At 38.0% G+C, this 22,864-nt stretch overlaps 1 protein-coding gene across 12 annotated transcripts in view; it reads right to left on the bottom strand.

Moving 5' to 3' along the window:
• Positions 1–22,864, bottom strand: part of CREM (cAMP responsive element modulator) — a 98,476-nt gene that overhangs the window by 27,619 nt on the left and 47,993 nt on the right. For 8 of the 12 annotated variants that reach the window (XM_084876924.1, XM_084876928.1, XM_084876910.1 and 5 more), the window contains 3 exons: positions 18,124–18,270; positions 12,412–12,509; positions 12,146–12,288 (listed from right to left, as the gene is read on the bottom strand). In XM_084876924.1, the coding sequence (XP_084733050.1) occupies positions 12,146–12,288; positions 12,412–12,509; positions 18,124–18,270 (388 nt within the window). The remainder of the gene's footprint in view (positions 1–12,145; positions 12,289–12,411; positions 12,510–18,123; positions 18,271–22,864) is intronic. The other 4 variants (XM_084876930.1, XM_084876929.1, XM_084876922.1 and 1 more) reach the window with 1 other exon arrangement.

The raw sequence follows: 22,864 nt of genomic DNA, 5'->3' as shown, positions 1-22,864 counted from the left end.
GGACCTTACACAAAAAGATGGGTTACCATTTTTTAAAGAGTTCAACATAGATACATTCTTCGTGTTTTAGTTCACTGATAGACCACTCTTAGAATAGGATTGACAGAAACTGAAGAATCAGTTATGAAATATCAATATAGCAGAGGTTGAGAAACACAGATATAACATCACTTTATCTGGTTCATCCACAGCATTATATTCTGTACACATTTTAAAAACAAGATTTCATCACGACTTTCCAAAGATTTCAAGGGTCTCAAAATTCACCTCTTTCAATGAAAGGGTTTGGGAGAGATTTAACCATATCTATCTTCTTAAAAGAGAAGTACAGTATGAAAAAGAAGAGATAATGCTTCCTAAACCTTCATGGTGTGGCGTGAATAAATTTTGTTATCATACATTTGAATGTATGATTTCAGCTGATAATTAGTTTGATGTCATAGAAAAAGTGCTTTGAGAAAGAACACCCATAGTAATGTAACTACACTGTGTAAGAAACACAGGCCTAGTGTTAACCTAAATTTTAAAAGCCGAAATAAGACAACAAGCATTTATTTGGGGTCAAAGAATTGTAATTTGAGGTGCAGTTTCAGGCAGAAACTCAAATAGTGTCCCAAATACAGGGTGAAAGCAAGAAGTTTTTATGAGAAAAAGGAAAGGAATAATTATATGAAAAGAAAAAAAAATCATATTAGTACTAATAAGCTGAGTTACTATTGCTGATTCTATCTTCAGATAGAAAGTCTACAGTCATTACTCCTTGTGATCAGTCTGTTTGCTGACTTTATAACTGTAAAACAATAGTGGTTTGGCCCAGTCAGTCCAAAATTTCAAGAAACACATGGAGCAAGACAGTTCCTCTTGAATGGCTGCTTTGGCTCCATTTTAAAATGGCCTCATTCCTGCCATTTTTCACACTAACATATAACAGGCACCCAATATGATAAATGGATTCCTCATTTCCTCAAGACAGACTGTGTTATAAACAAGTTAAGCTACTTAAGGATCTAGGAGAGTTAAATTAAGTATGATTTCAAATTCTGATAATAGAACTTAATTTTTAATGTCAATTATTAGTTTTTGAACTGGTAAAAAATCTGAGGTGACAGTAGTTACTTCCAAAGATAAGAACTACAAAATAGGTAGATAACAAAGACCCTTACTTTCTTTATTTTTTTCAAAGTTTTTTTTTTTTCAACCCTCTCCTCCCCTCCCCCTTCTCTGTCAATATTTCCCCATAGTTCCAATGAAAATTTGTTGCTTTCACACTGTAAAAGCTGGTATATCAAGAATTTGTTACTCTCATAACTTTGTTTTTGGGTTAAGTCATTATAGAATTAGATGTGAAAAGCAAAAGTTGAATAGACACACAAGGTGGCTCTAAGGCAACCACATTTCTCCTGGTAAGTCTGGTACTTCTGCCTTTTATTCTTCTATAATAAAGGTACTCTTAACTATGGCATTATCAAATGAGAGAGGGCCTTCCCATTTCAAATGTTACCTCTCATTTGATAATAAACAAGATTTCCCAATGCTCCAGGATACTGGAAATAGGCTTTGCCTGTACATATGTGTATTCAAAAGATTTAGAAAATGTTTTAGATTACAAAATATTCAAGATAGTTCAATATTATTTCAGTAAACAGTCATTGAGATAAATAATGGGAAAATCTAAGATGAAATCAACTAAATGAGTTCAGTGTGATCTTTTGTTTAGCTCCTTTAAAAAAACCTTCAAGGAATTTTCTAGCAAGAATTTTGTGCCACCTATTTCCCCTGCCCACTCATCTCAAACTTTTTTTTAAATTTAGTTTGGAGTATTTCCAAGCAAATTTCAGATATCACATCTGATTAATCATTTTTAAATAAAATGTTTGGCCCATAACAAATCCATTAATAACCAATAAAAATAAAATGCCTTTGTATTTCCCACTAATTTTACTTTGGGGACCTAAGCTTTATTAATGCTTTCTTAGACTGACACATGCAACTGAAGCATAATGCCCATTCCTATGCCCACACTGATATGAGCAATGAAGAGTCCACATTGATCTATGAATATTACTTGGGACTCAAGCAGTAGTAAAATTGTTCTTTTATTCTGAACTATATGCATACTTACTTTCCTCTTTTAAGTAATCCTTAATAACATTACAGTTTCATAAAATATCTAAATTGAATTAAAAATGAATAACTAGATTATATAATCAACTAAATTCTACTCCAATGTCCAATATTAACTTGTTCAAGCCTGTTAGTATTATATGTTATCTGCTCATAGTAGTGGTGGGTAGAGGTTAAGCTCTATTGCTCTAGTTGTTCTGGGAGATACCTACCTTCCCCCATCCCAAATCTCAGGTTTGCTATTCCACATAATTAAGTGGGGCACTCTATATGCACCAGTTGAATGTTGGACACACTGATATTTCATTAAGAAAGAGATTGTTTAGGTAAAGTGTAATTCATTAATTTACTAAGTTATTTTTCTACTACATTAGTTATAGTGGTTACACAATGTTTTTATAGATACCCTTATATGGCATGGTATTAGTCTCAAATCAGTATTAACCCAAGTATGATTTCCCCATCTCCAATCCATCATTTAGCACAGTAACCAAGATGCTATCATATCAACTAATCCAAGCAATTAACTATTTTAAAATTCCTATTATACAAAACCATGTTTTAAAAATATGCTATTTCTACTATTCATTACCATTAAGGACTTCTCTCCTAAAACTATTAATATTATTGTACAGAATATAATTCTTATAGGATGAAAATTCAAAAATTTTGATTTTTTAAAAAGTTTAATTAAAAGATATTCTAAAGCCTTGCAAAATCAATAAAAGACAAAAAGAAAGATAAATAAGGGTAGAAAACAAGGAAAAAAGTTCATGAACAAATAAGGAAAGATAATTTATTTAAAATTTCATCTGACTGCCCCTAACCGGTTTGGCTCAGTGGAAAGAGCATCAGGCTGCATCCAGCCAAGGGGGCACATGCCCAGGTTGCAGGCTTGATCCCCTGTAGGGGGCGTGCAGAAGGCAGCCAATTGTTGATTCTCTCTCAACATTGATGTTTCTATCTTTCTCTCCCTCTCCCTTGCTCTCTGAAATAAATAAAAACATATTAATTTTTAAAAAAAAATCAAAAGAAGATAAATCTTAAAAAATAAAATTTCATTTGACCTCTTTTTCCTTGATACTAAGATATTTTTAAACCTACAGCTATATGAATGAGCTAATTCAAATACATAAACATGTATAAATGTTTAATTATATTTTAAAACCATATTTATTCCAAATTACAATGAAAAGACTCATGATTAAATTTTCATTAAATTTAACTTTAAATAGAACAGCAGAATTTTTTCCAGTGAGTTCTCAGCTTTAAATTCAAACTGTGAGTACAAAACAGATTGTGTAAGTAAGTACCCCTTAAAAGAAGAAAAAGCACTAAAACAGCCTCAAGCTAAAACAAGAATAGCAACACCAAGGTTAAAAAGCCAGATTTACATTAAGCAGATACCTTTGCTTTGGCAATTACCTTGGGAGAATGTAAGCAGAGTCACTACTTACAATAAATAAAAGCAACTGCATTTACTTTAGAATATGTAAGCCTATCATGTGTAAATTCTTATTATGAAGAATTGGATTTTGTTTATTCATTATGAATTGGAATTCTGAATTCTTTAGTAGTCCACACAGTTCATTTGTATCTTTTTCATAATGGTGGGTTTTGGATTGACCTACTTACCTTTAGTGTATAAGAATTCCAGTTAATAGAAACTCATTCTAACAAAGTCTCTAATAAAATAAAGTAGGAGTAATCAAAGAGACAAGGGACATTTGGAAAATTAATATTTGAAGTCTTGGGTAATAGTCCTTATTTGTTAAAAGGTTAGGCTGGGTATAGTAAAATGAGGGATAAAAAAATTGTCTTTAGAGAAAAGTCAATGAAATATACTTCAAACATTTTAATAATAATCTCTATAATTGCTTTAACTATGAATTTATGAATTTTCTCTCATTTAATTTATGTCTTACACAGGAAGTAAATTTTTTGCTAATTCTAAACTTCTGAACCACCATCTTTAAAAATATTCTCCTGCCGAAACCGGTTTGGCTCAATGGATAGAACGTCGGCTTGGGGACTGAAAGGTCCCGGGTTCGATTCCGGTCAAGGGCATGTACCTTGGTTGCGGGCATATCCCCAGTAGGGGGTGTGCAAGAGGCAGCTGATCGATGACTCTCTCTCACCGATGTTTCTAACTCTCTATCTCTCTCCCTTCCTCTCTGTACAAAAAATCAATAAAAAATTAAAAAAAATAAAATAAAAAAATATTCTCCTGAAGCGGCCAGGCCCGGAGCAGCCGGGTCTGGTGCGGCCAGGCCCGGAGCAGCGGCTGCCAGGCTGGGAGCGGCCAGGCCCGGAGCAGCCGGGTCTGGTGCGGCCAGGCCAGGAGCAGCGGCTGCCAGGCTGGGAGCGGCCAGGCCCGGAGCAGCAGCTGCCAGGCTGGGAGCGGCCAGGCCTGGAGCAGCCGGGTCTGGTGTGACCAGGCCCGGAGCAGTGGCTGCCAGGCTGGGAGCGGCCAGGCCCGGAGCAGCAGCTGCCAGGCTGGGAGCGGCCAGGCCCGGAGCAGCGGCTGACAGGCTTGGAGCGGCCAGGCCCGGAGCGGCCGGGACCGGAGCAACCGGGCCCAGAGCAGCCGGGTCGGGTGCGGCCAGGCCTGTAGCAGCAACAGCCAAGTCCAGAGCAACTAGGTCGGGAGCGGCAGTGACCAGACCCGGAGCAGCTGGTTGTGGAACCAACCAGAGCAACAGAGGCCAGGCCCAGAGCAGCCAGGCCCGAAACAGCTCGCTCCTCGCCTGTACCTGCCCTCTCAGACATGGCTGGAAACTTTTGCGGGAACTTGAGGGTCTGCTGAATCAAGTGATGAAGGCTTAGATCTGGATGTGTTGAGTTAGTATAGCGCTGGGGTGTTGATCTGTGAGTGCCTTGGGTGGGGCCTGGATGAGGCTGGTTGACCTATTTGAAAATGTCTTTTGTGTGAAGTGTATCATTGGGCATGTGGAGGTATTATTGATATGAGAAAATGCTAAGTAACAGATTTACTATCTGAAAAGGGATTTACTATCGGGGAAAGGGAGGGAGGAAGAGACTGAACATAAACTGTGCACCTATGGATGAGGACAATGGGGGATGGGGAGGGGGCAGAGGGTGGGGTGGGAACCTGGTGGAGGGGGGAAGAAATGAGGAACCTTTGTAATAATATGAACAATAAAGATTGATTAAAAAAAAATAAAAAAATAAAAAAATAAAAAAATAAAAAAACTTTTTGATGCATCTATAAGCATATGCAATTTTCTTTTCTTCTATTAAACTACCTTTTGCCATACAAAAAAAAAAAAAAAAAAAAAAAAAAAAAAAAAAAATATTCTCCTGAGACAGGATAAGTTTTCTTTGACCAGAATGATTTAATTGGCATACAGCAAACCTATAGCTAAGAATTGTACATTCAGTAACCATATTGAAGTGTAGTTCATTTTCTACAATAATGTTACAATAATGAATCCCTGCCCATTTTAAGTTATTTTTCCTAACCCCCAGTGTAGAAAAGTTAGCCTATCCTAACTTTCACTTCTTAGTTTTGTTATTAAAAATCAAGTTGAAGTAATAAGGCCAACTTCTGTCAAATATTTAACATTTAACTATTTAAAATTAACAACTTAGCCCTGGCTGGTATGCTCAGTGGTTAAAGCATAGGCCCGCCCACCAAAGGATGTCAGTTCAATTCCAGGTCAAGGGCATGTACCTGGGTTGCAGGTTCAATCCCCAACGTGGGCAGGCCACCTGTGAGAGGCAACCAATGAATGTGTCTCTCTCACATCAATGTTCTTCTCTTTCCTTCTCTATCTCTCTCACTCCCCTTCCCTCCTACTCTTCCATTCTCTCTAAAAATTAATAGGAAAAATACCTTCAGGTGAGGATTAACAAAGAATAAAATAAAAATAAGTATAAAAATGTGCCGAAACTGGTTTGGCTCAATGGATAGAACGTCGGCTTGGAGACTGAAGGGTCCAGGGTTCGATTCCGGTCAAGGGCATGTACCTTGGTTGCGGGCATATCCCCAGTAGGGGGTGTGCAAGAGGCAGCTGATCGATGACTCTCTCATCGATGTTTCTAACTCTCTATCTCTCTCCCTTCCTCTCTGTACAAAACCAATAAAATATATATATATATATTTTTTTAAAAAGTATAAAAATGTAACAACTTGCATATGGGGAAACCTGAATACATTTTAAAAAAAAAAAATGTTTTTATTGATTTGAGAATGAGAGAAAGGGAGAGGGAGAGATAGAAACATTGACGAGAGAGAAACATTAACTGGCTGTCTCTCGCCACTGAGAATCAAGCCTGCAACCTGGACATATGCCCTGACTGGGAACCAGTGACCTCTTGGTTCATGTGTAAAAGCTCAACCATTGAGCCGAAACCTGTTTGGATCAGTGAACAGAGCGTCAGCCTGTGGACTGAAAGGTACCAGGTTCGATTCTGGTCAAGGGTATGTACCTTGGTTGCAGGCACATTCCCAGTAGGGGTTGTGCAGGAGGCAGTTGGTCGATGTTTCTCTCTCATTGATGTTTCTAGGTCTCTATCCCTCTCCCTTCTTCTCTGTAAAAAATCAATAAAATATACAAAAAAAAAAAAAAAAAAAAAAAAAAAAAGCTCAACCACTAAGCAACACTGGCCAGGCAATCCTTACTTTTATTTCTTCAATTTGACACTCAAAGTTATTTACCTCTTTTTGTTTTTAACTTCAACTTATTATACCAGTTTAAAAATATTATGACATAATAATCTTTGAAAAAGAAGCAATGTTTTGGGAAAAGTCATCCACGGAAAAAGGTTAAAGAAAAAATTAATTTTTATAATAAAAGGTTATAAAAATCTCAAAAATAGGTACATGAAAATACATAGAAAAATCTTCAGAAATTCTAGTAAAATAAACTTCACCAGTCTAAAACCAAAGGACACCAGATTGTTTCTGTTTCTAGATATTTAGGAACATGCCGAAACCTGTTTGGCTCAGTGGATAAAGCGTCGGCCTGTGGACTGAGGGGTCCCGGGTTTGATTCTGGTGAAGGGCCTTGGTTGTGGGCACGTCCCCAGTGTGGGGTGTGCAAGAGGCAGCTGATCGATGATTCTCTCTCATCAATGTTTCTAACTCTCTATCACTCTCTCTTCCTCTGTAAAAAATCAATAAAATATTTTTTAAAAAATATTCACTCTTCAAATGAAAGAATTATCTACAGAAAAAAACTGTTACTAAATGTTTACGCAATTCATTTTTAACATAGGCAATACCATTTATTGTGAATCGATACATGCCAAATTTTACATGGAACAATACACATAGAACCAGCACAACTTTTCATTAAAATAATTGCCAGGACCAACATTGTATGTGTCCAAATTAAGAAAAGTAAGGAAGAGATAGTCCAGGACCTCTAATGTGGCAAATAGATAAATGCCTAACTTCTAAAGATTGGACTTTCCATTTTTCACCCAGAGATCCTGACTGCACCCCTTCTTGCCCCAACTCACAGTGACGTTTAAAGCTGAGATTCTTCTTCAAACTGCACCAAGAGCACAAGAAGTAAAGGCCTCGGGGATGTGAATGAGACATCGCCACAGCTAGCTTACATTTCTCTGTGACATGTCAAAGTAGCATGTTTCGAGAAACCAAGATGGCAGTATAAGGTAGACACCTGAATGCAGCCTACCACAACAAATTTGAATTTAGAACTGGAAAACAGGGGAGGCATTGCCCTGAAGCACCAGACTGCTAGCTGAGAGGAGGCTCTGCCATCTGGGAAGGAGAGGGAAGGCGTGCTGACCCTCAGAGACTGTGAAGGTACGGAGAACTGTGTGCGTGAAAAGGCGCTGGCTTAATCCCGGTGCGCGGAGAGGGAGGGCCGGGCCGAGATGGCTGCTGGCCGAATCCCTGTGCGCAAAGAGGGCAGGCCGGGCTGAGTTCGCTACTGACTTACTCCTGGCATGCAGAGAGGGCAGACAGCTAATGCAGGGCTGTCTTTCTTGTTCGAGAGGAAAACAGAATCACCCTATTGCTCTGATAGACAGCCCCAGTCAGGAAAAGGCCACTGTCAGGCAGCAGGCAGAAATCTCTCAGAGGAGTGTGAAGCCAGAGGCCTTTACTGCGGGAGGAGCCACTTGGGGAGGAGCCCACAGGAAAACAAAGCTTGTCTGCACCAACCCGAGACTCTGCCCCATCCAAGCTGAGTACAGAAGCTCTCCCAGAGGCTGGCTTTCTCTAAGGAGGGACTGGCTGGAATCTAAAGCTTGTCTGCGCCTTTACTAAAGAGGTGTGTGCGCCTGCAACCAATCTTGCGAGACTCACCCGAACAGGACTTTTCTAAGGCGAGACTGACAGGGAACCAAAGATTGTCTGCGCCACCCCGAGACTCCGCCCCATCCAAGTGGAGTACAGAAGCTCTCCTAGCTGAGACACTGCTGATCCTCACAGCCTATTGGCTTGGAGATCAGCGCTTTCCAGTGATACCAACAATAAGCAAGGCTTAACAACAAGACTGCACACACAGCCCACAAAGGGCTACACCAAGACTGTCCACCGCAGGTAACTGGGAAGGCTGTGCTACTGGGCTCTACCGGAACACCTAGCACACAAAACTATTCCATCAAGTCAGGAAAACAACTAAAATGCAGACAAGAGGCAGGACACAAAGGAAGGAGATGGAAGAAAAGAAAAGAATGGACATTGAGTTCAAAACTACAGTTATAAGGCTTTTCAAGAATATCCTAAAAAAAAGGCCGATAAAATAAATGAGACCTATAAGGATATGAAAAGGGATCAACTAGAAATAAAAAGGGATCAACTAGAAATAAAAAGGGATCAACTACAAATAAAGAAAACATTGTCTAAAATAAAAAAAATATTACACAGAGTCCTAAAATCAGACTGGAAGATCGCAAGAATCAAGACAAAGATTTAGAACACAAAGAGCCAGAGGACACTCCTCTGCAGAAGCAAGAAGATAAGAAAATCCAGAAAGTTGAAGATAGTGTAAGAAACCTCTAGGACAATTTCAAGCGAACCAACATCAGAATTATGGCGGTCCCAGAAGATGAGAGAGAGCAAGATATCGAAAACATACTGAAAAAAATAGTGACAGAAAACTTCCCCCACCTGGTGAAAGAATTAGACTTACAAGACCAGGAAGCACATAGAACTCCAAACAAAAGGAATCCAAAGAAGACCACACCAAGACACATCATAATTAAAATTCCAAGAGCAAAAGACAAAGAGAGAATATTAAAAGCAGCAAGAGAAAAGCAGGTAGTTACCTATAAAGGAGCACCCAAACGATTGTCAGCTGATTTCTCAACAGAAACCATGCAGGCCAGACGGGAATGGCAAGAAATATTCAAGGTGATGAAGAGTAAGAACCTACAGCCAAAAATAATCTATCTAGCAAATCTATCACTCAAAATCGAAGGCCAGATAAAGAGCTTCACTAATAAAAAATAAAAAAAAAAGCTAAAGGAGTTCATCACCACCAAACCAGTATTATATGAATTGCTAAAGGGGGTTCTTTCAGAAGAGAAAGTAAATAAAGATAAAAATTATGAACAACAAATACGTAACTATCAACAAGTGAATCTAAAAACCAAGGGAATTAAAAAAAATCTGATGAACAATATTAACTGGTGAATATAATAGAATCAGAGGTATGAAAGGGGAGTGAACTGACGATTCTTGGGGAAAAGGGGAGAGGGGGGTGCGGGAAGAGACTGAACATAAACTGTGCACCTATGGATGAGGACAATGGGGGGTGGGGAAAGGGCAAAGGGTGGGGTGGGAACCTGGTGGAGAGGAGCAATTGAGGGGCGGGGGAAGGAACACATTTGTAATAATCTGAACAATAAAGATTTATTTAAAATAAAATAAAATAAAATTTTAGAAACTCACACGCAAAAAAACAAACAAAAACCCCCCACAAAGTAGCATGTTTCTTTTCCCCACTTTTATCTGTTATCTCCTTGTGTCCTCACACTAACTCCAGAGTTTTCCAATTTACTATTATTCCCTCTTCAAAGACTAAACACCTGAGACGGGAAAAACAAAGCTTGCTTTGATACAGTTGGCAAATGACAGCACCAGGATGCCTTCACATCATCTCTAGCTTCAACATTCTCTCAACCCAATGTTTTCATGAGTTCAAAATTTCAGCTAATAATCTAAGCAAATTATCCCACTGCTCATCCCTGTCCACGTCACCTGTAAAGAGATCACTGCTTTTATCAATTCCTAAGTGGCATCAGGATATGCCAGATGATGTTCAAAATTATATGTTCAAGATGGCAGCATCTTAGATAGTTCCTCTAATTTTAAGATGTTCCCTGAGCTTTATTTAATCAGTAATTTCCAACCTTTTCCCTGTTATTACACAAATAGAAAATGATAATATGTGCACAGCTTGACCAGTCAGAAGGTTCCAGAAGGTCCACGCAAGCCCTGCACAGCCACTGTGGGGATGGTGGGGACTGTGTGCTGCACAGTGCCACGGCACACACCTGGCAAACTCTGACTTTCAGTTCTAAAACTCCCACCATACATTCGTGTGGCCCACACACAAAGGCATATAAATCTGGGAAGTAACAAAAGAGAAATGACAGTGAAAACATCAAGGTCCAACCTTTACAGACAGCAGAAAGTTTTGCTTTCCTAACACAGACTAAGGACATGTCCACTCAGCATCCTGTAGGGACTGTGGACAAATTATACCCCAATTCTGCCAGGTGTTCTGTAGGAGATACTCAAGGAACCAGAATAACCAAAGGAGAGTTTGATGCTGCAAATCTACCACCACTGTAAGAAAAATCCTAAAAAACCAATGACTCTATAAGGTTTTCCCAAAGACTAAAGGAGATTATAGCTTGTTTTAAGAGAAAAGTCTTAAATTAAGACTTGAGACTTTTTTAGGTATTACTACTTTAAAAAATATTTTAATTTTTTTTTTTTTTTTTTTTTTAGAGAAAGAGGAAGGGAGAGGGAGAGATAGAAACATCAATGACGAGAGAGAATCATTGATAGGCTGCCTCCAGCATGCCCCCAATTGCAGCCATGTGCCCTTGACCAGAATTGAACCAGAAACCCTTCAATCTGCAGGCCAATGCTCTATCCACTGAGCCAAACCAGCTAGGGCTAGGTATTACTACTTTTTAAAGGAAAACAGAAAACACATATGAAATCTTAACACTGTTTTTGGATCAACACAGTATTTAATATCACACATATTCCAGTACCTAAGCAGCTTTGGTGGACTTCTTTGCTCTTTGTCAGTCCTTTTTCTATCTTGTTTCCCTACACACTTTTTCCTTCCTAGGGCTCCAGTTTTACTAAAGTATTTTTATGTATCAAATGGTCTTGATTTGGGGAGGGGAAAACCTAGTGCCTTAATTGGAGTAAAAAGCAGAGAATGAACAGCCCATTAAAATGCACAAGACTAAATGTGACTTTATCTGTTTATTTAGAGCTTTTGGTGCTTAAAATTTCAAATAAAATGATCTGTCTAATTGCTGTAGTTTTAAAAAATTAAACATTTTTCCATTCCTGTCTGGGAAAAACTGCAGCACAAATCAACACAGTAGACTAGTGAAAAAGATTACATGTAAAAACATAATTTAGAAAACATATGTACTCATTTCAAAATTAATAAATAAAAAATGTAATTGTCGATAGTGAAAGCCAACAAGAATGAAATACAGACATTTGTATCTTATGTTTGCATGCATCATAAAGGAACAAAAAACAGTAAGTTTTAAATTTTTACTAAATATTAATATAAACATATAAATAAGAAAAAAAAACTACCTTTATTTTAAACTCAAAAATTCTTCTATATTCAGTAAAAAAAAATTTACTTTTCAAAAGTATGACAGTTGTCAATACAAATCTCTCACTTATTTAAGACATACAGTTTATGTATTATGATGCATTTTTAAAATGAAACAGTTTAATGTCAAAGCCCAAGTTGCTTCAATGTAACAAGAGAAAACTTAAAGCTAGCACTATCATATCAAATTGTAGCATACATACTGTATTGCCCCGTGCTAGTCTGATATATGCTAGTCGGTACTGCCATGGTAGCGATGTTAGGTGGTGTTCCTTCTCCCTCTGATTTTTCTTCTTCAATCTTGGGAACACCAGGCACATCAGAGGAAAGTTCATTCAGTATTTTTCTAAAACATAATTTAACAACAAATAATTAAGATAGAGTAATTAGAACTAAAACAGAAAAGCTATAGTGGAAGAATTGGTTTGGTGTATAATTAAAGTATCATTACAGTGGAAACTTAACTTACCGATAAGAGGGTCTTCGTGAAAGGATTTCTCTGCGTTTATGAGAATCAATTACACCTTCTGATTCTGTAGACTCATCTGTCTCTGTGATTGTTGCTACCTATAATACAAACGTTTCTGAAATGCATCGTAAGAGATGTGATCTCCCTTATTTAAAAAAGAGTAACTAAGGCCCTGGCTGGGAGGCTCAGTTGGTTGGAGCATCATTCTGTGCACCAAACGTGGTGGGTTTGCTTCCCATCAGGGCACATACATACCTAGGTTGAAGGTTCAAGCTTCAGTCAGGAGGCAACCAAAAGACATGTCTCTCTCACATTGATATGTCTCTGTCTCTCTAAAAAACATATACTCCAGTAAGAATTTAAAAAAAAAAAAAAAAAAAAAAAAGTGTGGAGAGAAACCAAGATGGAAGTATAGGTAAACACCTAACTGCAGCCTCACACAACAATTTCAAAAAAATACACTAAAATACACAATGGACATTACCCAGAACTACAGGAAAGTTGACTGACTAGAAATTCTACAACTAGAAGGAAAGAGAAAACCAGAAGGAAAATCAGAGGAGCTGTAAAAGCCTAAGATACAGAGACACGGTGTGCGCGGGGAGAGGACGGAGCTGGAGAGGATGGGGAGGCTGAGTGCCTGGCTGGCGTTCCCTAGCAGGAAGGAGATAAAAGCTCCGGACTGTGCTGAGCCCCAGTTCCGACAGCACTGAACCCCAGTTCTAGGCCAGACACTGGGAACCCAGGCTCATAAGGAGGGAGTCTGGGCTTTAAGGCGGAAACTCAGGGAACGGCGAAAGGAAGTCCCAGAGGAGCACACATTACGTGCAGAGAATGGACGGTTGACTGTGCTGCTGGATTGCCCTAGCGGGAAGAAGACAAAGCTCCAGACTGCTCTGAACCCCACTTCCAACTGAACTGAACCACAGTTCATTGGGGAAGAGCTTAGACTGTTTGGTAGTGGGTGAAACTCGAGGGCACCTTTCTCTCAGAGGTGCTTGCACTGAGTACCGAAGGAAACTGAGGAACACTGAGACTCAGGAACCTCATAGGACGGGGCTGACAGGAAGCCAAGGCTGTAAGCTCCACCCTGAAACTCTGCGCTATCCAAGCTGAGCACAGAGGCTTTTGCAATTTTCCAAGTCTAGTCGAATAAGGCTGTCTCTAGGCATAGACACAGCTGATCCTCACAGCCAATTGGCCTGAGGGTCAGTTCCTCCCAGTGATACCAACAACAATCAAGACTTAACTACATCAAGGCTATACACACAGTCCACAAAAGGGGTCACCAAGAGTTTCTACCTCAGGTAACTGGGAGACTGACTCACTGAACCATATAGGAGACCTTAGCACACAAAGCCACCCTACCAACTCAGGGAAGCTGCGAAAATGCAGAGACAAGGAAACAGATCACAGACGAAAGAAATGGAGGACAAAAAGTGACTGAATATAGAGTTCAAAACCACAGTTATAAGGTTTTTCAAGAATTTCCTAGAAAAGGCCAATAAAATAAATGAGACCTATGAGGATATGAAAAGGGATCAACTAGAAATAATAAAGGATCAACAAGAAATAAATAATACATTGTCTGAAATAAAAAATATTATACAGAGTTCTAAAAGCAGAATGGAAGATCGCAAGAATCAAATCAAAGATTTGGAACATAAAGACCCAGAAGACACTCCTCCACAGAAGCAAGAAGACAAGAAAATCCAGAAAGATGAAGATAATGTAAGAAACCTCTGGGACAACTTCAAGCGAACCAACATCAGAATTATGGGGGTCCCAGAAGAAGAAAGAGAGCAAGATACCAAAAACATACTGAAAGAAATAGTGACAGAAAACTTCCCCCACCTGGTGAAAGAATTAGACTTACAAGTCCAGGAAGCGCACAGAACCCCAAACAAAAGGACTCCAAAGAGGACCACACCAAGACACATCATAATTAAAATTCCAAGAGCAAAAGACAAAGAGAGAATATTAAAAACAGCAAGAGCAAAGAAGGTAGTTACCTATAAAGGAGCACCTATACGATTGTCAGCTGATTTCTCAACAGAAACCATACAGTCCAGACGGGAATGGCAAGAAATATTCAAGGTGATGAAGAGTAAGAACCTACAGCCAAAAATAATCTATCTAGCAAAGCTATCACTCAGAATGGAAGGCCAGATAAAGAGCTTCACTAATAATAAAAAAAAAAAGCTAAAGGAGTTCATCACCACCAAACCAGAATTATATGAATTGCTGAAGGGGGTTCTTTCAGAAGAGAAAGTAAATAAAGATAAAAATTATGAACAACAAATACATAACTATCAACAAGTGAATCTAAAAACCAAGGGAATTAAAAAATCTGATGAACAATATTAACTGGTGAATATAATAGAATCAGAGGTATGGAAGGGGAGTAGACTGACGATTCTCGGGGAAAAGGGGAGAAGGGGGTGTGGGAAGAGACTGAACATAAACTGTGCACCTATGGATGAGGACAATGGGGGGTGGGGAAAGGGGAGAGGGTGGGGTGGAAACCTGGTGGAGGGGAGCAATGGAGGGGGGGAAAATGAGGAACATTTGAAATAATCTGAACAATAAAGATTTATTTAAAAAAAAAAAAAGAGTGTGACTATGTGTCTCTGTGTTCAGTATTAAGCCAGGTGCTCAGGAAGTGTCCAGCAAACAGAACACACTGAAACAGCACTAATGGAGCTTACACTTGGGTTAAGAAAGGAAGCACAGACACAACCATTTCAGTTGTAGAACAAGTGTGTCTGAAAAGGAATGGTGCAGATAAGTATTCTGTAATAATAAGTATTACAGAAATGCAAATAAAAGAGTGATCAGCATGTCAAGTGAGGCTTCACAGGAAAGGCCTACATATAAGATACAGTAGACCAACCCTGAAAGCACTCTCACATATCCAGCAGGGAGTGAATGAGCCAGTAAGAGATGCAGGAAAAGCATCTTGATTTCACTGCCCTGTTCACAACACTACAGCTGACTGGAGCTGGGTTTTCAAATTAGACATTAAGTGGGCCCAAAGAAGGAAGAACATTTAAGTAGGTAAACAAGCCTGTATTACAAGTCCATTGGGGCTTGATAATGGTAGGTTTTGAAGGTCAAAATAAGGAATTTCTCCTTAAAGGAAAGATTTTTGTTTTAAGCATGACTTCATCTTTTTTTCAAGTCAATAACATGATTATTAGACAAAGTCAGAGAACTAAAATAAAAAATCTCTCTATAACATGACTGCTTTCATTATATTCAGCCATTTCTCATTCAAGGCCTAAGATAGTTCAGAGTTTACAAAACTCACTTGACTTAACATTGCAATTATATGGAAATTTTATTTAGGCAAAATCAAAAGAGCTTATTAAAATATGAACAATACAAGCAGGAATACATACTTCCCAAGGCACACAGGACAAGCATACATGTTCACCTACAAATATGACCATGCATCTGTGGTCATGGACGTTCCACCAATAAGCATACTTGCCAATGAATCGAATTTATTAGAAAAAATGTTGTAATCAAATAATCATATACACCATCAAATATTTATCAATTTACACTGGGCTTTCACATATCTCCCCTATAATCATAAGAACCTCCTTATGTGAGCTGTTTGTTAATCTACCCATTTCAGAAAGGCAAAAATTGAAGTTCACACAGGATTGACTTGTCCATCGTTCAACAGGTAAAAATTTTAAGATCCATCTCTACCTAAATCATCCATTTCACAAAATCCAAAAAACTTATTGAATACAAGACAATACTTTCTCCCAATACCAGCCAGGTTAAAACTAAGAAATATCTGTACACCAATGAAAGTCATAATACAAAAAGGACAGTGGAAAGATTTTCTTGTTTTATTATTAGAGTCAGAAAGAGTCAGACACTCTTGGAACAGAAGGATAAAAATAAAAAACAAGCCCTAGCTGGTTTGGCTCAGTGGATAGAGCATCGGAAGAGTCCCAGGTTTGATTCCAGTCAAGGGCATATACCCAGGTTGCAGGTTCAATCCCCAGTAGGGGGCATGTAAGAGGCAGCCTGTCAATAATTCCCTCTCATCATTGATGTTTCTATTTCTCTCTCCCTCTCCCTTCTTCTCTGAAATCAATAAAATTATATTTAAAATTTAAAAGACAATACTGAGAATTATTAAGACACATGGTGCTGCAAAGCTAACTAAGCTTTTAATGAATGTGGATTTATTACTTCAAACATCAAGTTGCAACCTTCATCCTTATTTTGCAATAAACTGTATTAAATATGCAAGGGAAAAACAAGACTGATTAAGTAGTGCTTCTATAATATTTTTCCCTCAAAGATCTTTTGTCACCAATTAGGTTCAAATAAGTCTAACTCTAAAGGTCAATTACAAACTGACCTAAAAAACGGAAGAGAAATAAATTCAATAGACAAGAAAAGTATCTATACTTAATAATTTACATTGATTGATACACACATAAAAATGTTGTTTCAAGAAATGCTAAGGATTTGAAAACAACCTTGAGCCCGGCTGGCACGACTCAGTGGTTGAACATTGACCTATGAACCAGGAGGCCACAGTTCAATTTCCAGTCAGGGCACATGCCCAGGGTCATGGGCTCAATCCCCAGTATAGGGTGTGCAAGAGGCAACAAATAAGTGATTCTAACTCATCATTGATGTTTCTATCTCTCTCTCCCTCTCATTTCCTCTCCTAAGTCAATAAAAAAATTTTAAAGGAAAAAAAAAACACACGCACACAACAACCTTGATAATGATAAGTAATAAAATATATCTCTGGATCACAACCATAATAATAATCACATCTACAAAATCAAGGTTAAATCTGAGAAGAGTATACGATGAATAAACATAAGACCAATAGACAATACATAATTAATTTCCATGGATTATGTATGCTGAATTAAAAGTAACATACTGCCATCTATCCCTCTCCCTTCCTCTCTGTAAAAAATCAATAAAATATATATTTTTAAAAAGACCTTAGCCGAAACCGGTTTGGCTCAATGGATAGAGCGTCGGCTTGGGGACTGAAAGGTCCCAGGTTCGATTCCAGTCAAGGGCATGTACCTTGGTTGAGGGCATATCCCCAGTAGGGGGTGTGCAAGAGGCAGCTGATTGATGATTCTCTCTCATCGATGTTTCTAACTCTCTATCTCTCTCCCTTCCTCTCTGTACAAAATCAATTATATATATATATATATATATATATATATATATATATATATATATATATATAATTTTAAAAAAAGACCTTAAAAAATAAAAATTAAAAAAAAGTAAAATTAAAAATAACATACTAATGCCTACTAATGTGATAATTCATGAAAATAGCATCAGTACTATAATCTTTATATTAACATGTTTATCAGGCATCTTTAAAGAATCTGCAAAATATTTTTAAGCACCTTTGGAGATCTTTGCTAAATAAATCCGAGTTTGAGCCAAGAATAACAATGTGAAGAATGATTTATCTGACAATTACTCATCCTGCAAATTAAAAGCTGACAGCAAAATGGCAACTCTTAAGTCATTGCAGCAGAGTACAATGCACCTCACAGGTAAAAGGAAAATCCATCCAATTCTCTAATAAAACAACTTGATCATAAAAGTTACCTAAGGAAAAGATGATAAATTAGTAAAGAAAAAGAAGAAAAAGCTCAAGCTCAAGAAAGTCAAAGACAAATCACCCAGGCAGCTAACCTGAACAGTTTGTATCTGTGGTGACTGAATAGCCGATGGCTGTGGTGTCTGAATTACGCTCTGGACATGTACAGTTTGGCCAGAAGGTAACTGCACTAGAGTTATAGCTGGGGAGCCTCTTCCGGAGCCGGATCCAGCTACAGAGACCTGCAAAGATGAGCATGGTTGAGGATTAAGGCTGGACCTTTTCGTTGTTCTTTTTGCTTTTTTTTTTTTTTTTTTTTGCTTTTTTTTAAGAAATATCATTACTATGATAACTGTACTATTTTTCCTGCTTCCAAGAAATAACAAGCAAGCCAGGATACTTACCATTAGGAAGTGGTCACTGTCCTGGAACAGTCATTCTCTGATGTGATAGATAGTAAAGAACCCATGCTCCTCACTTTCGGTTCCCATGCTTCGGTGGCTAAGAATGTTCTAAGCACAAAGTTCTAAAGCAGTTAAACTACCTCACTACAACCTCAGGACTACCAACAGGCCAGAGTATAAACTACCCTCTCTAACTTCTTAAGAGAAACTGGAGACAGAACTTAAATATGGTGAATTATTTTTAATAAATGAAATGTTTGGTGTGGTGTTCTAGAATTATTCCAGATGCAAACTAATGCCTTTTCTCAATACTGATGTAAATAGCAAAGTTACCTTAATGCCCTCCTCTCCCCCCCCTCCACCACCATAATCACGAAAAAGACACAGGCCAAAGAAATCCCAAGGTCTCTCATGCCCTTCGTGTCTCTGACCCATAAAAGGCTCATGCCTGGGAGTTTGTGTGACTCACTATTCCTCTCCCCTAGCTTGGGCATCCAGATAGAGAGCTAGAAGCATCACTTAGCTTGCACAGAAAGAAGACAGTACAGATATCTTGATTGCTTTTGACAGAGATCCCCACTAGGAAAACACAATACCTCCATGCCTCTGGTTTCAAAATCTGCCAGGTTTTCTAATTAGTAAACAGCTTGGTCAGCATACCCTTAGAAACTGCCACATTTTACTAAGTTTCAGTATTCATTATGACTTACTCAATAACCTGCCAGTTTCCATTATGAGTGGTAGAACCAAACAAATTTTGCAGAAAGCATCTGTGGGACCTCACTTTAAGAAACAGCAGTAATTTCCAATCTACTTATACTAATACTTTAAGAGAATTATTTAAAACTGGGTTTAAAACAACTGAAACTTCCTGGCCGGTGTAGTTCACTGGTTGAGCATCATCCACCTACGAACCAGGTCGTCACGGTCCAATTCCTGGTCAGGGCACATGCCAGGGTTGCAGACTTGATACGGGGGGGGGGCTGTGCATAAGGCAACCAATAAATGATTCTTTCATCGATGTTTCTCTCTCTTCCTCTCTAAATCAATAAAAAATATGTATATATTTTTAAACAACAACTAAGATTTTTTTTTTTATAACATCATGTCCTTGGAAAGTAAACTTCTTTAGCAATCCAAATATAAGAAAATCTTTTTAAAAATATATTTTATTGATTTTTTACAGAGAGGAAGGGAGATAGTTAGAAACACCGATGAGAGACAGTCATCGATCAGCTGCCTCCTGCACACCCCCCACTGGGGATGTGCCTGCAACCAAGGTACATGTTCTTGACCGGAATCGAACCTGGGAACTTTCAGTCCACAGGCCAACGCTCTATCCACTGAGCCAAACCGGTTTCGGCAAGAAAATCTTTTATTCATGCACTAGAATCTATGTGATGAGCATTGTACTGGGTACAATAGAGTAAAAAGCAAAATTACTAAGATGAACACCTAAGAAACAATAAATAGCACACCAAACAGTTGAGAGCCAGGTGCTCCATTGTATAAGCCATGAAAGTCTACAGAGCATAGAATAGAAAGATTAGTATGGACCTGAACAGTGTGTTAAGGCTTTGTATAGAAGCCAAAGCTTGAGCTGGGCCTCAGTATGAACCTGGAACAGTAGAACAAAAAAGTGAGAAACTAGGGCAGACACTCAACATGCAGTGTGTCCCCCAAAAATATATATACACACTTTAACAGTTGATAGCTCAATTTTAAAAATGAAATGTATATTAATAAACACTGCCTTTACAATTATTCAAAGTGTGTGTATATATTTATTTTGGACACCCTATATATACCAAGGGCAAATTCATCCCACATGCGCTAGGGTATTATTGTCTACCTTAGATTTTTGGGAAAATAAAAAAGTTATGGCATAATGGAACCAGTAGACTTAACAAGTAGAAGTTAAAAAAATAAACAAGCAAACGAGCAAAACTATTGGGAGTGTCTTTTCTTTAAGTGTTCCCAGCACAAAAGGCAAATTTTTAAAAAGGGTATCCACCTGTGTGAATCAATTACTAAAGGTACTCCTTTTGCTATACAACTAATTGTCAAACTTTTTGCTATCAGGACACCCCTTTACACTCTTAAAATTAATGGTGACTTCGAAGAGCTTTTGTTTATGTGATTTATATCCAGTAGGGTGCTATAAATGTTTAACAACCAGATCTTGGGGAGGGAGAATGTTGATTTGTACCTTTTGATGAATTATATAATGTAAATACTCCTACTACCCTGTTTCCCCGAAAATAAGACAGTCTCTTATATTAATTTTTTCTCCCAAAGGTCTCCCAAAGACCTTTCCATGCGCTAGGTCTTATTTTTGGAGGATGTCTTATTTTCGGGGAAACATGGTATGGCAGATTTCAAGCCAACAGCAGATGACACTGAACACAAATTGGATAAAGTGCACACAATCAGCTCTCATGAGTTAGTGCCAGCACAGCACTTGGTATATATGTTTTGATATATACTATGTTAGAAATTAAAACTGAGAAATTTAAAAAATACTTAGCAACTCATTAAAGAACAATAATTCTATTACAAACTACAAATAATATTTCATGAAGAATAATTACATTTTACAAAACAAAAAGTAATGACAAGTGTTTCACATTTGTACAAATATAAAAATATTTTGTAAATAACTTACCAAAACAGCTAGATTCTCATACCTACTCATGCACAGAATCTATTGTAATGTTATTTTAGTCAGTATGTGGGGGGAAAACCCCCCAAAAACTCTAGTTGAACCTCACTCAGACATGATTGGTAAAGGAGGAGTATTTTAATAGCTTTTTCAGAAAAATGTGTATATTGTTTGATATTACACCAAAGTGGTTGTCTCTTAAAGGTTAGTTGCAATGTGGAATATGAAATCATATCTGTTACATTAAAATCTATGGATCTATACTGTACTTTGCATGATTGTTATTCATGCACAATTTTGTAACATCATGCGGTAGTTACTTGGAAGATATTGGCTCATTGAGTTGAGCAGATCGCCCAAATGCTGACATTTCATTATATATTATCAGAAAACCACATTAGCGCCAGCACCGGTTTGGCTCAGTAAATAGAGCGTCGGCTTGTGGACTGAAAGGTCCGGGGTTCGATTCTGGTCAAGGGCATGTACCTTGGTTGCGGGCACATCCCCAGTAGGGGGTGTGCAAGAGGCAGCTCGTCGATGACTCTCTCTCATCGATATTTCTAACTCTCTCTATCTCTCTCCCTTCCTCTCTGTAAAAAATCAATAAAAAATATATTAAAAAAAACACCACATTAATTAAAATCAACATCAATCTCATCAGAAAACTATACATATTGGGAAGCTATCAAGCTCAAAATAGAAGATGCAGGCTTTCCAAACATCAAAACTTCTGCTTAAAAGTTGGAATTTTATCATTGGCAATAAAAACTGTCGTTTTCCTTGAAGTGACAAACTCACTTCATTTGCATTTGAGATAAAATGTGTTCCAAATAAGTGTGAATAGCCAGTTTGGTTATTAGACATTCTTTTGAGAAATTTATGTCCTGTGAAAAAAACTCAGCTAGTTCATCTTGCCACTCAAACAATAACTCGTGTTATCTTTTCAAAAACACCATTGGTCTTCAGTATGCAGCAGAAATGCTTTCAGTGATTGTCCTAATTTCATAACTCAGAATATTAAAACATGTACTTAAGGGTCAAGATGCAATACAACTGGTAATATTTACTGCTTCACCAAGAATATTCCTAAATGAAACTGACTTTTTTCCCCACTCTAAGTGAATGGCAGTGAAGAAAACAATGACATCTATCCAGTTTAGTGCCACTGACTTGATTCCAGCTGAGGCAGCAACAGTTTTACTCCCCATTATTTTGGCAACATTAGTATAAATGTCAACACAGAAAAAAGGAATATAGGTCTTAACATCATTGTGAAAGTAGTTTTATCCTCAGAGACTCCCTCAGCCTTCGGTGCACCACACTATGAAAATTGCTGCTCTTAATGTAGGCTCCAGGCCCTAACTCACAGGGTGAAGAGCAGGCTGTAATTTCACCTCCATAGTCAAATCACCAACTCCAGTAACCTTGATGGAGATTTCATATGTCAGAGAATGAGCAAACTATTATATAAATTATACCCAAGAGTACCACAAGTATTCCTAAAGACCACACCTGGGGATTGAGATGGCAGATAGTGCTAACACTCACTTTTGGGGGGGGGAGGGGGGAGAGCAATGGGGGAAAGGGGATGGACCACCTTCAGAGAAATTAAATATTTTGAGGAATTGAGAAACAACTCAAGAAAAAGTCATAGCTTTTTTTTTTTTTTATCAGTATAAATCATGTTTTAAGTTGCTTTGTCTTTCAAGTATAATTTTCAGGATTTTAATTTATTAAACAATCACTCTATCAAAATGGCTTAGTGTCAAG

This window comes from Pipistrellus hanaki, assembly GCF_964339955.1.
Source record: "Pipistrellus hanaki genome assembly, chromosome: 1".
Taxonomy (NCBI): Eukaryota; Metazoa; Chordata; class Mammalia; order Chiroptera; family Vespertilionidae; genus Pipistrellus; species Pipistrellus hanaki.
Note: the sequence above shows the minus strand (reverse complement) of the source record. Positions and strands in the feature narration are given on the sequence as shown.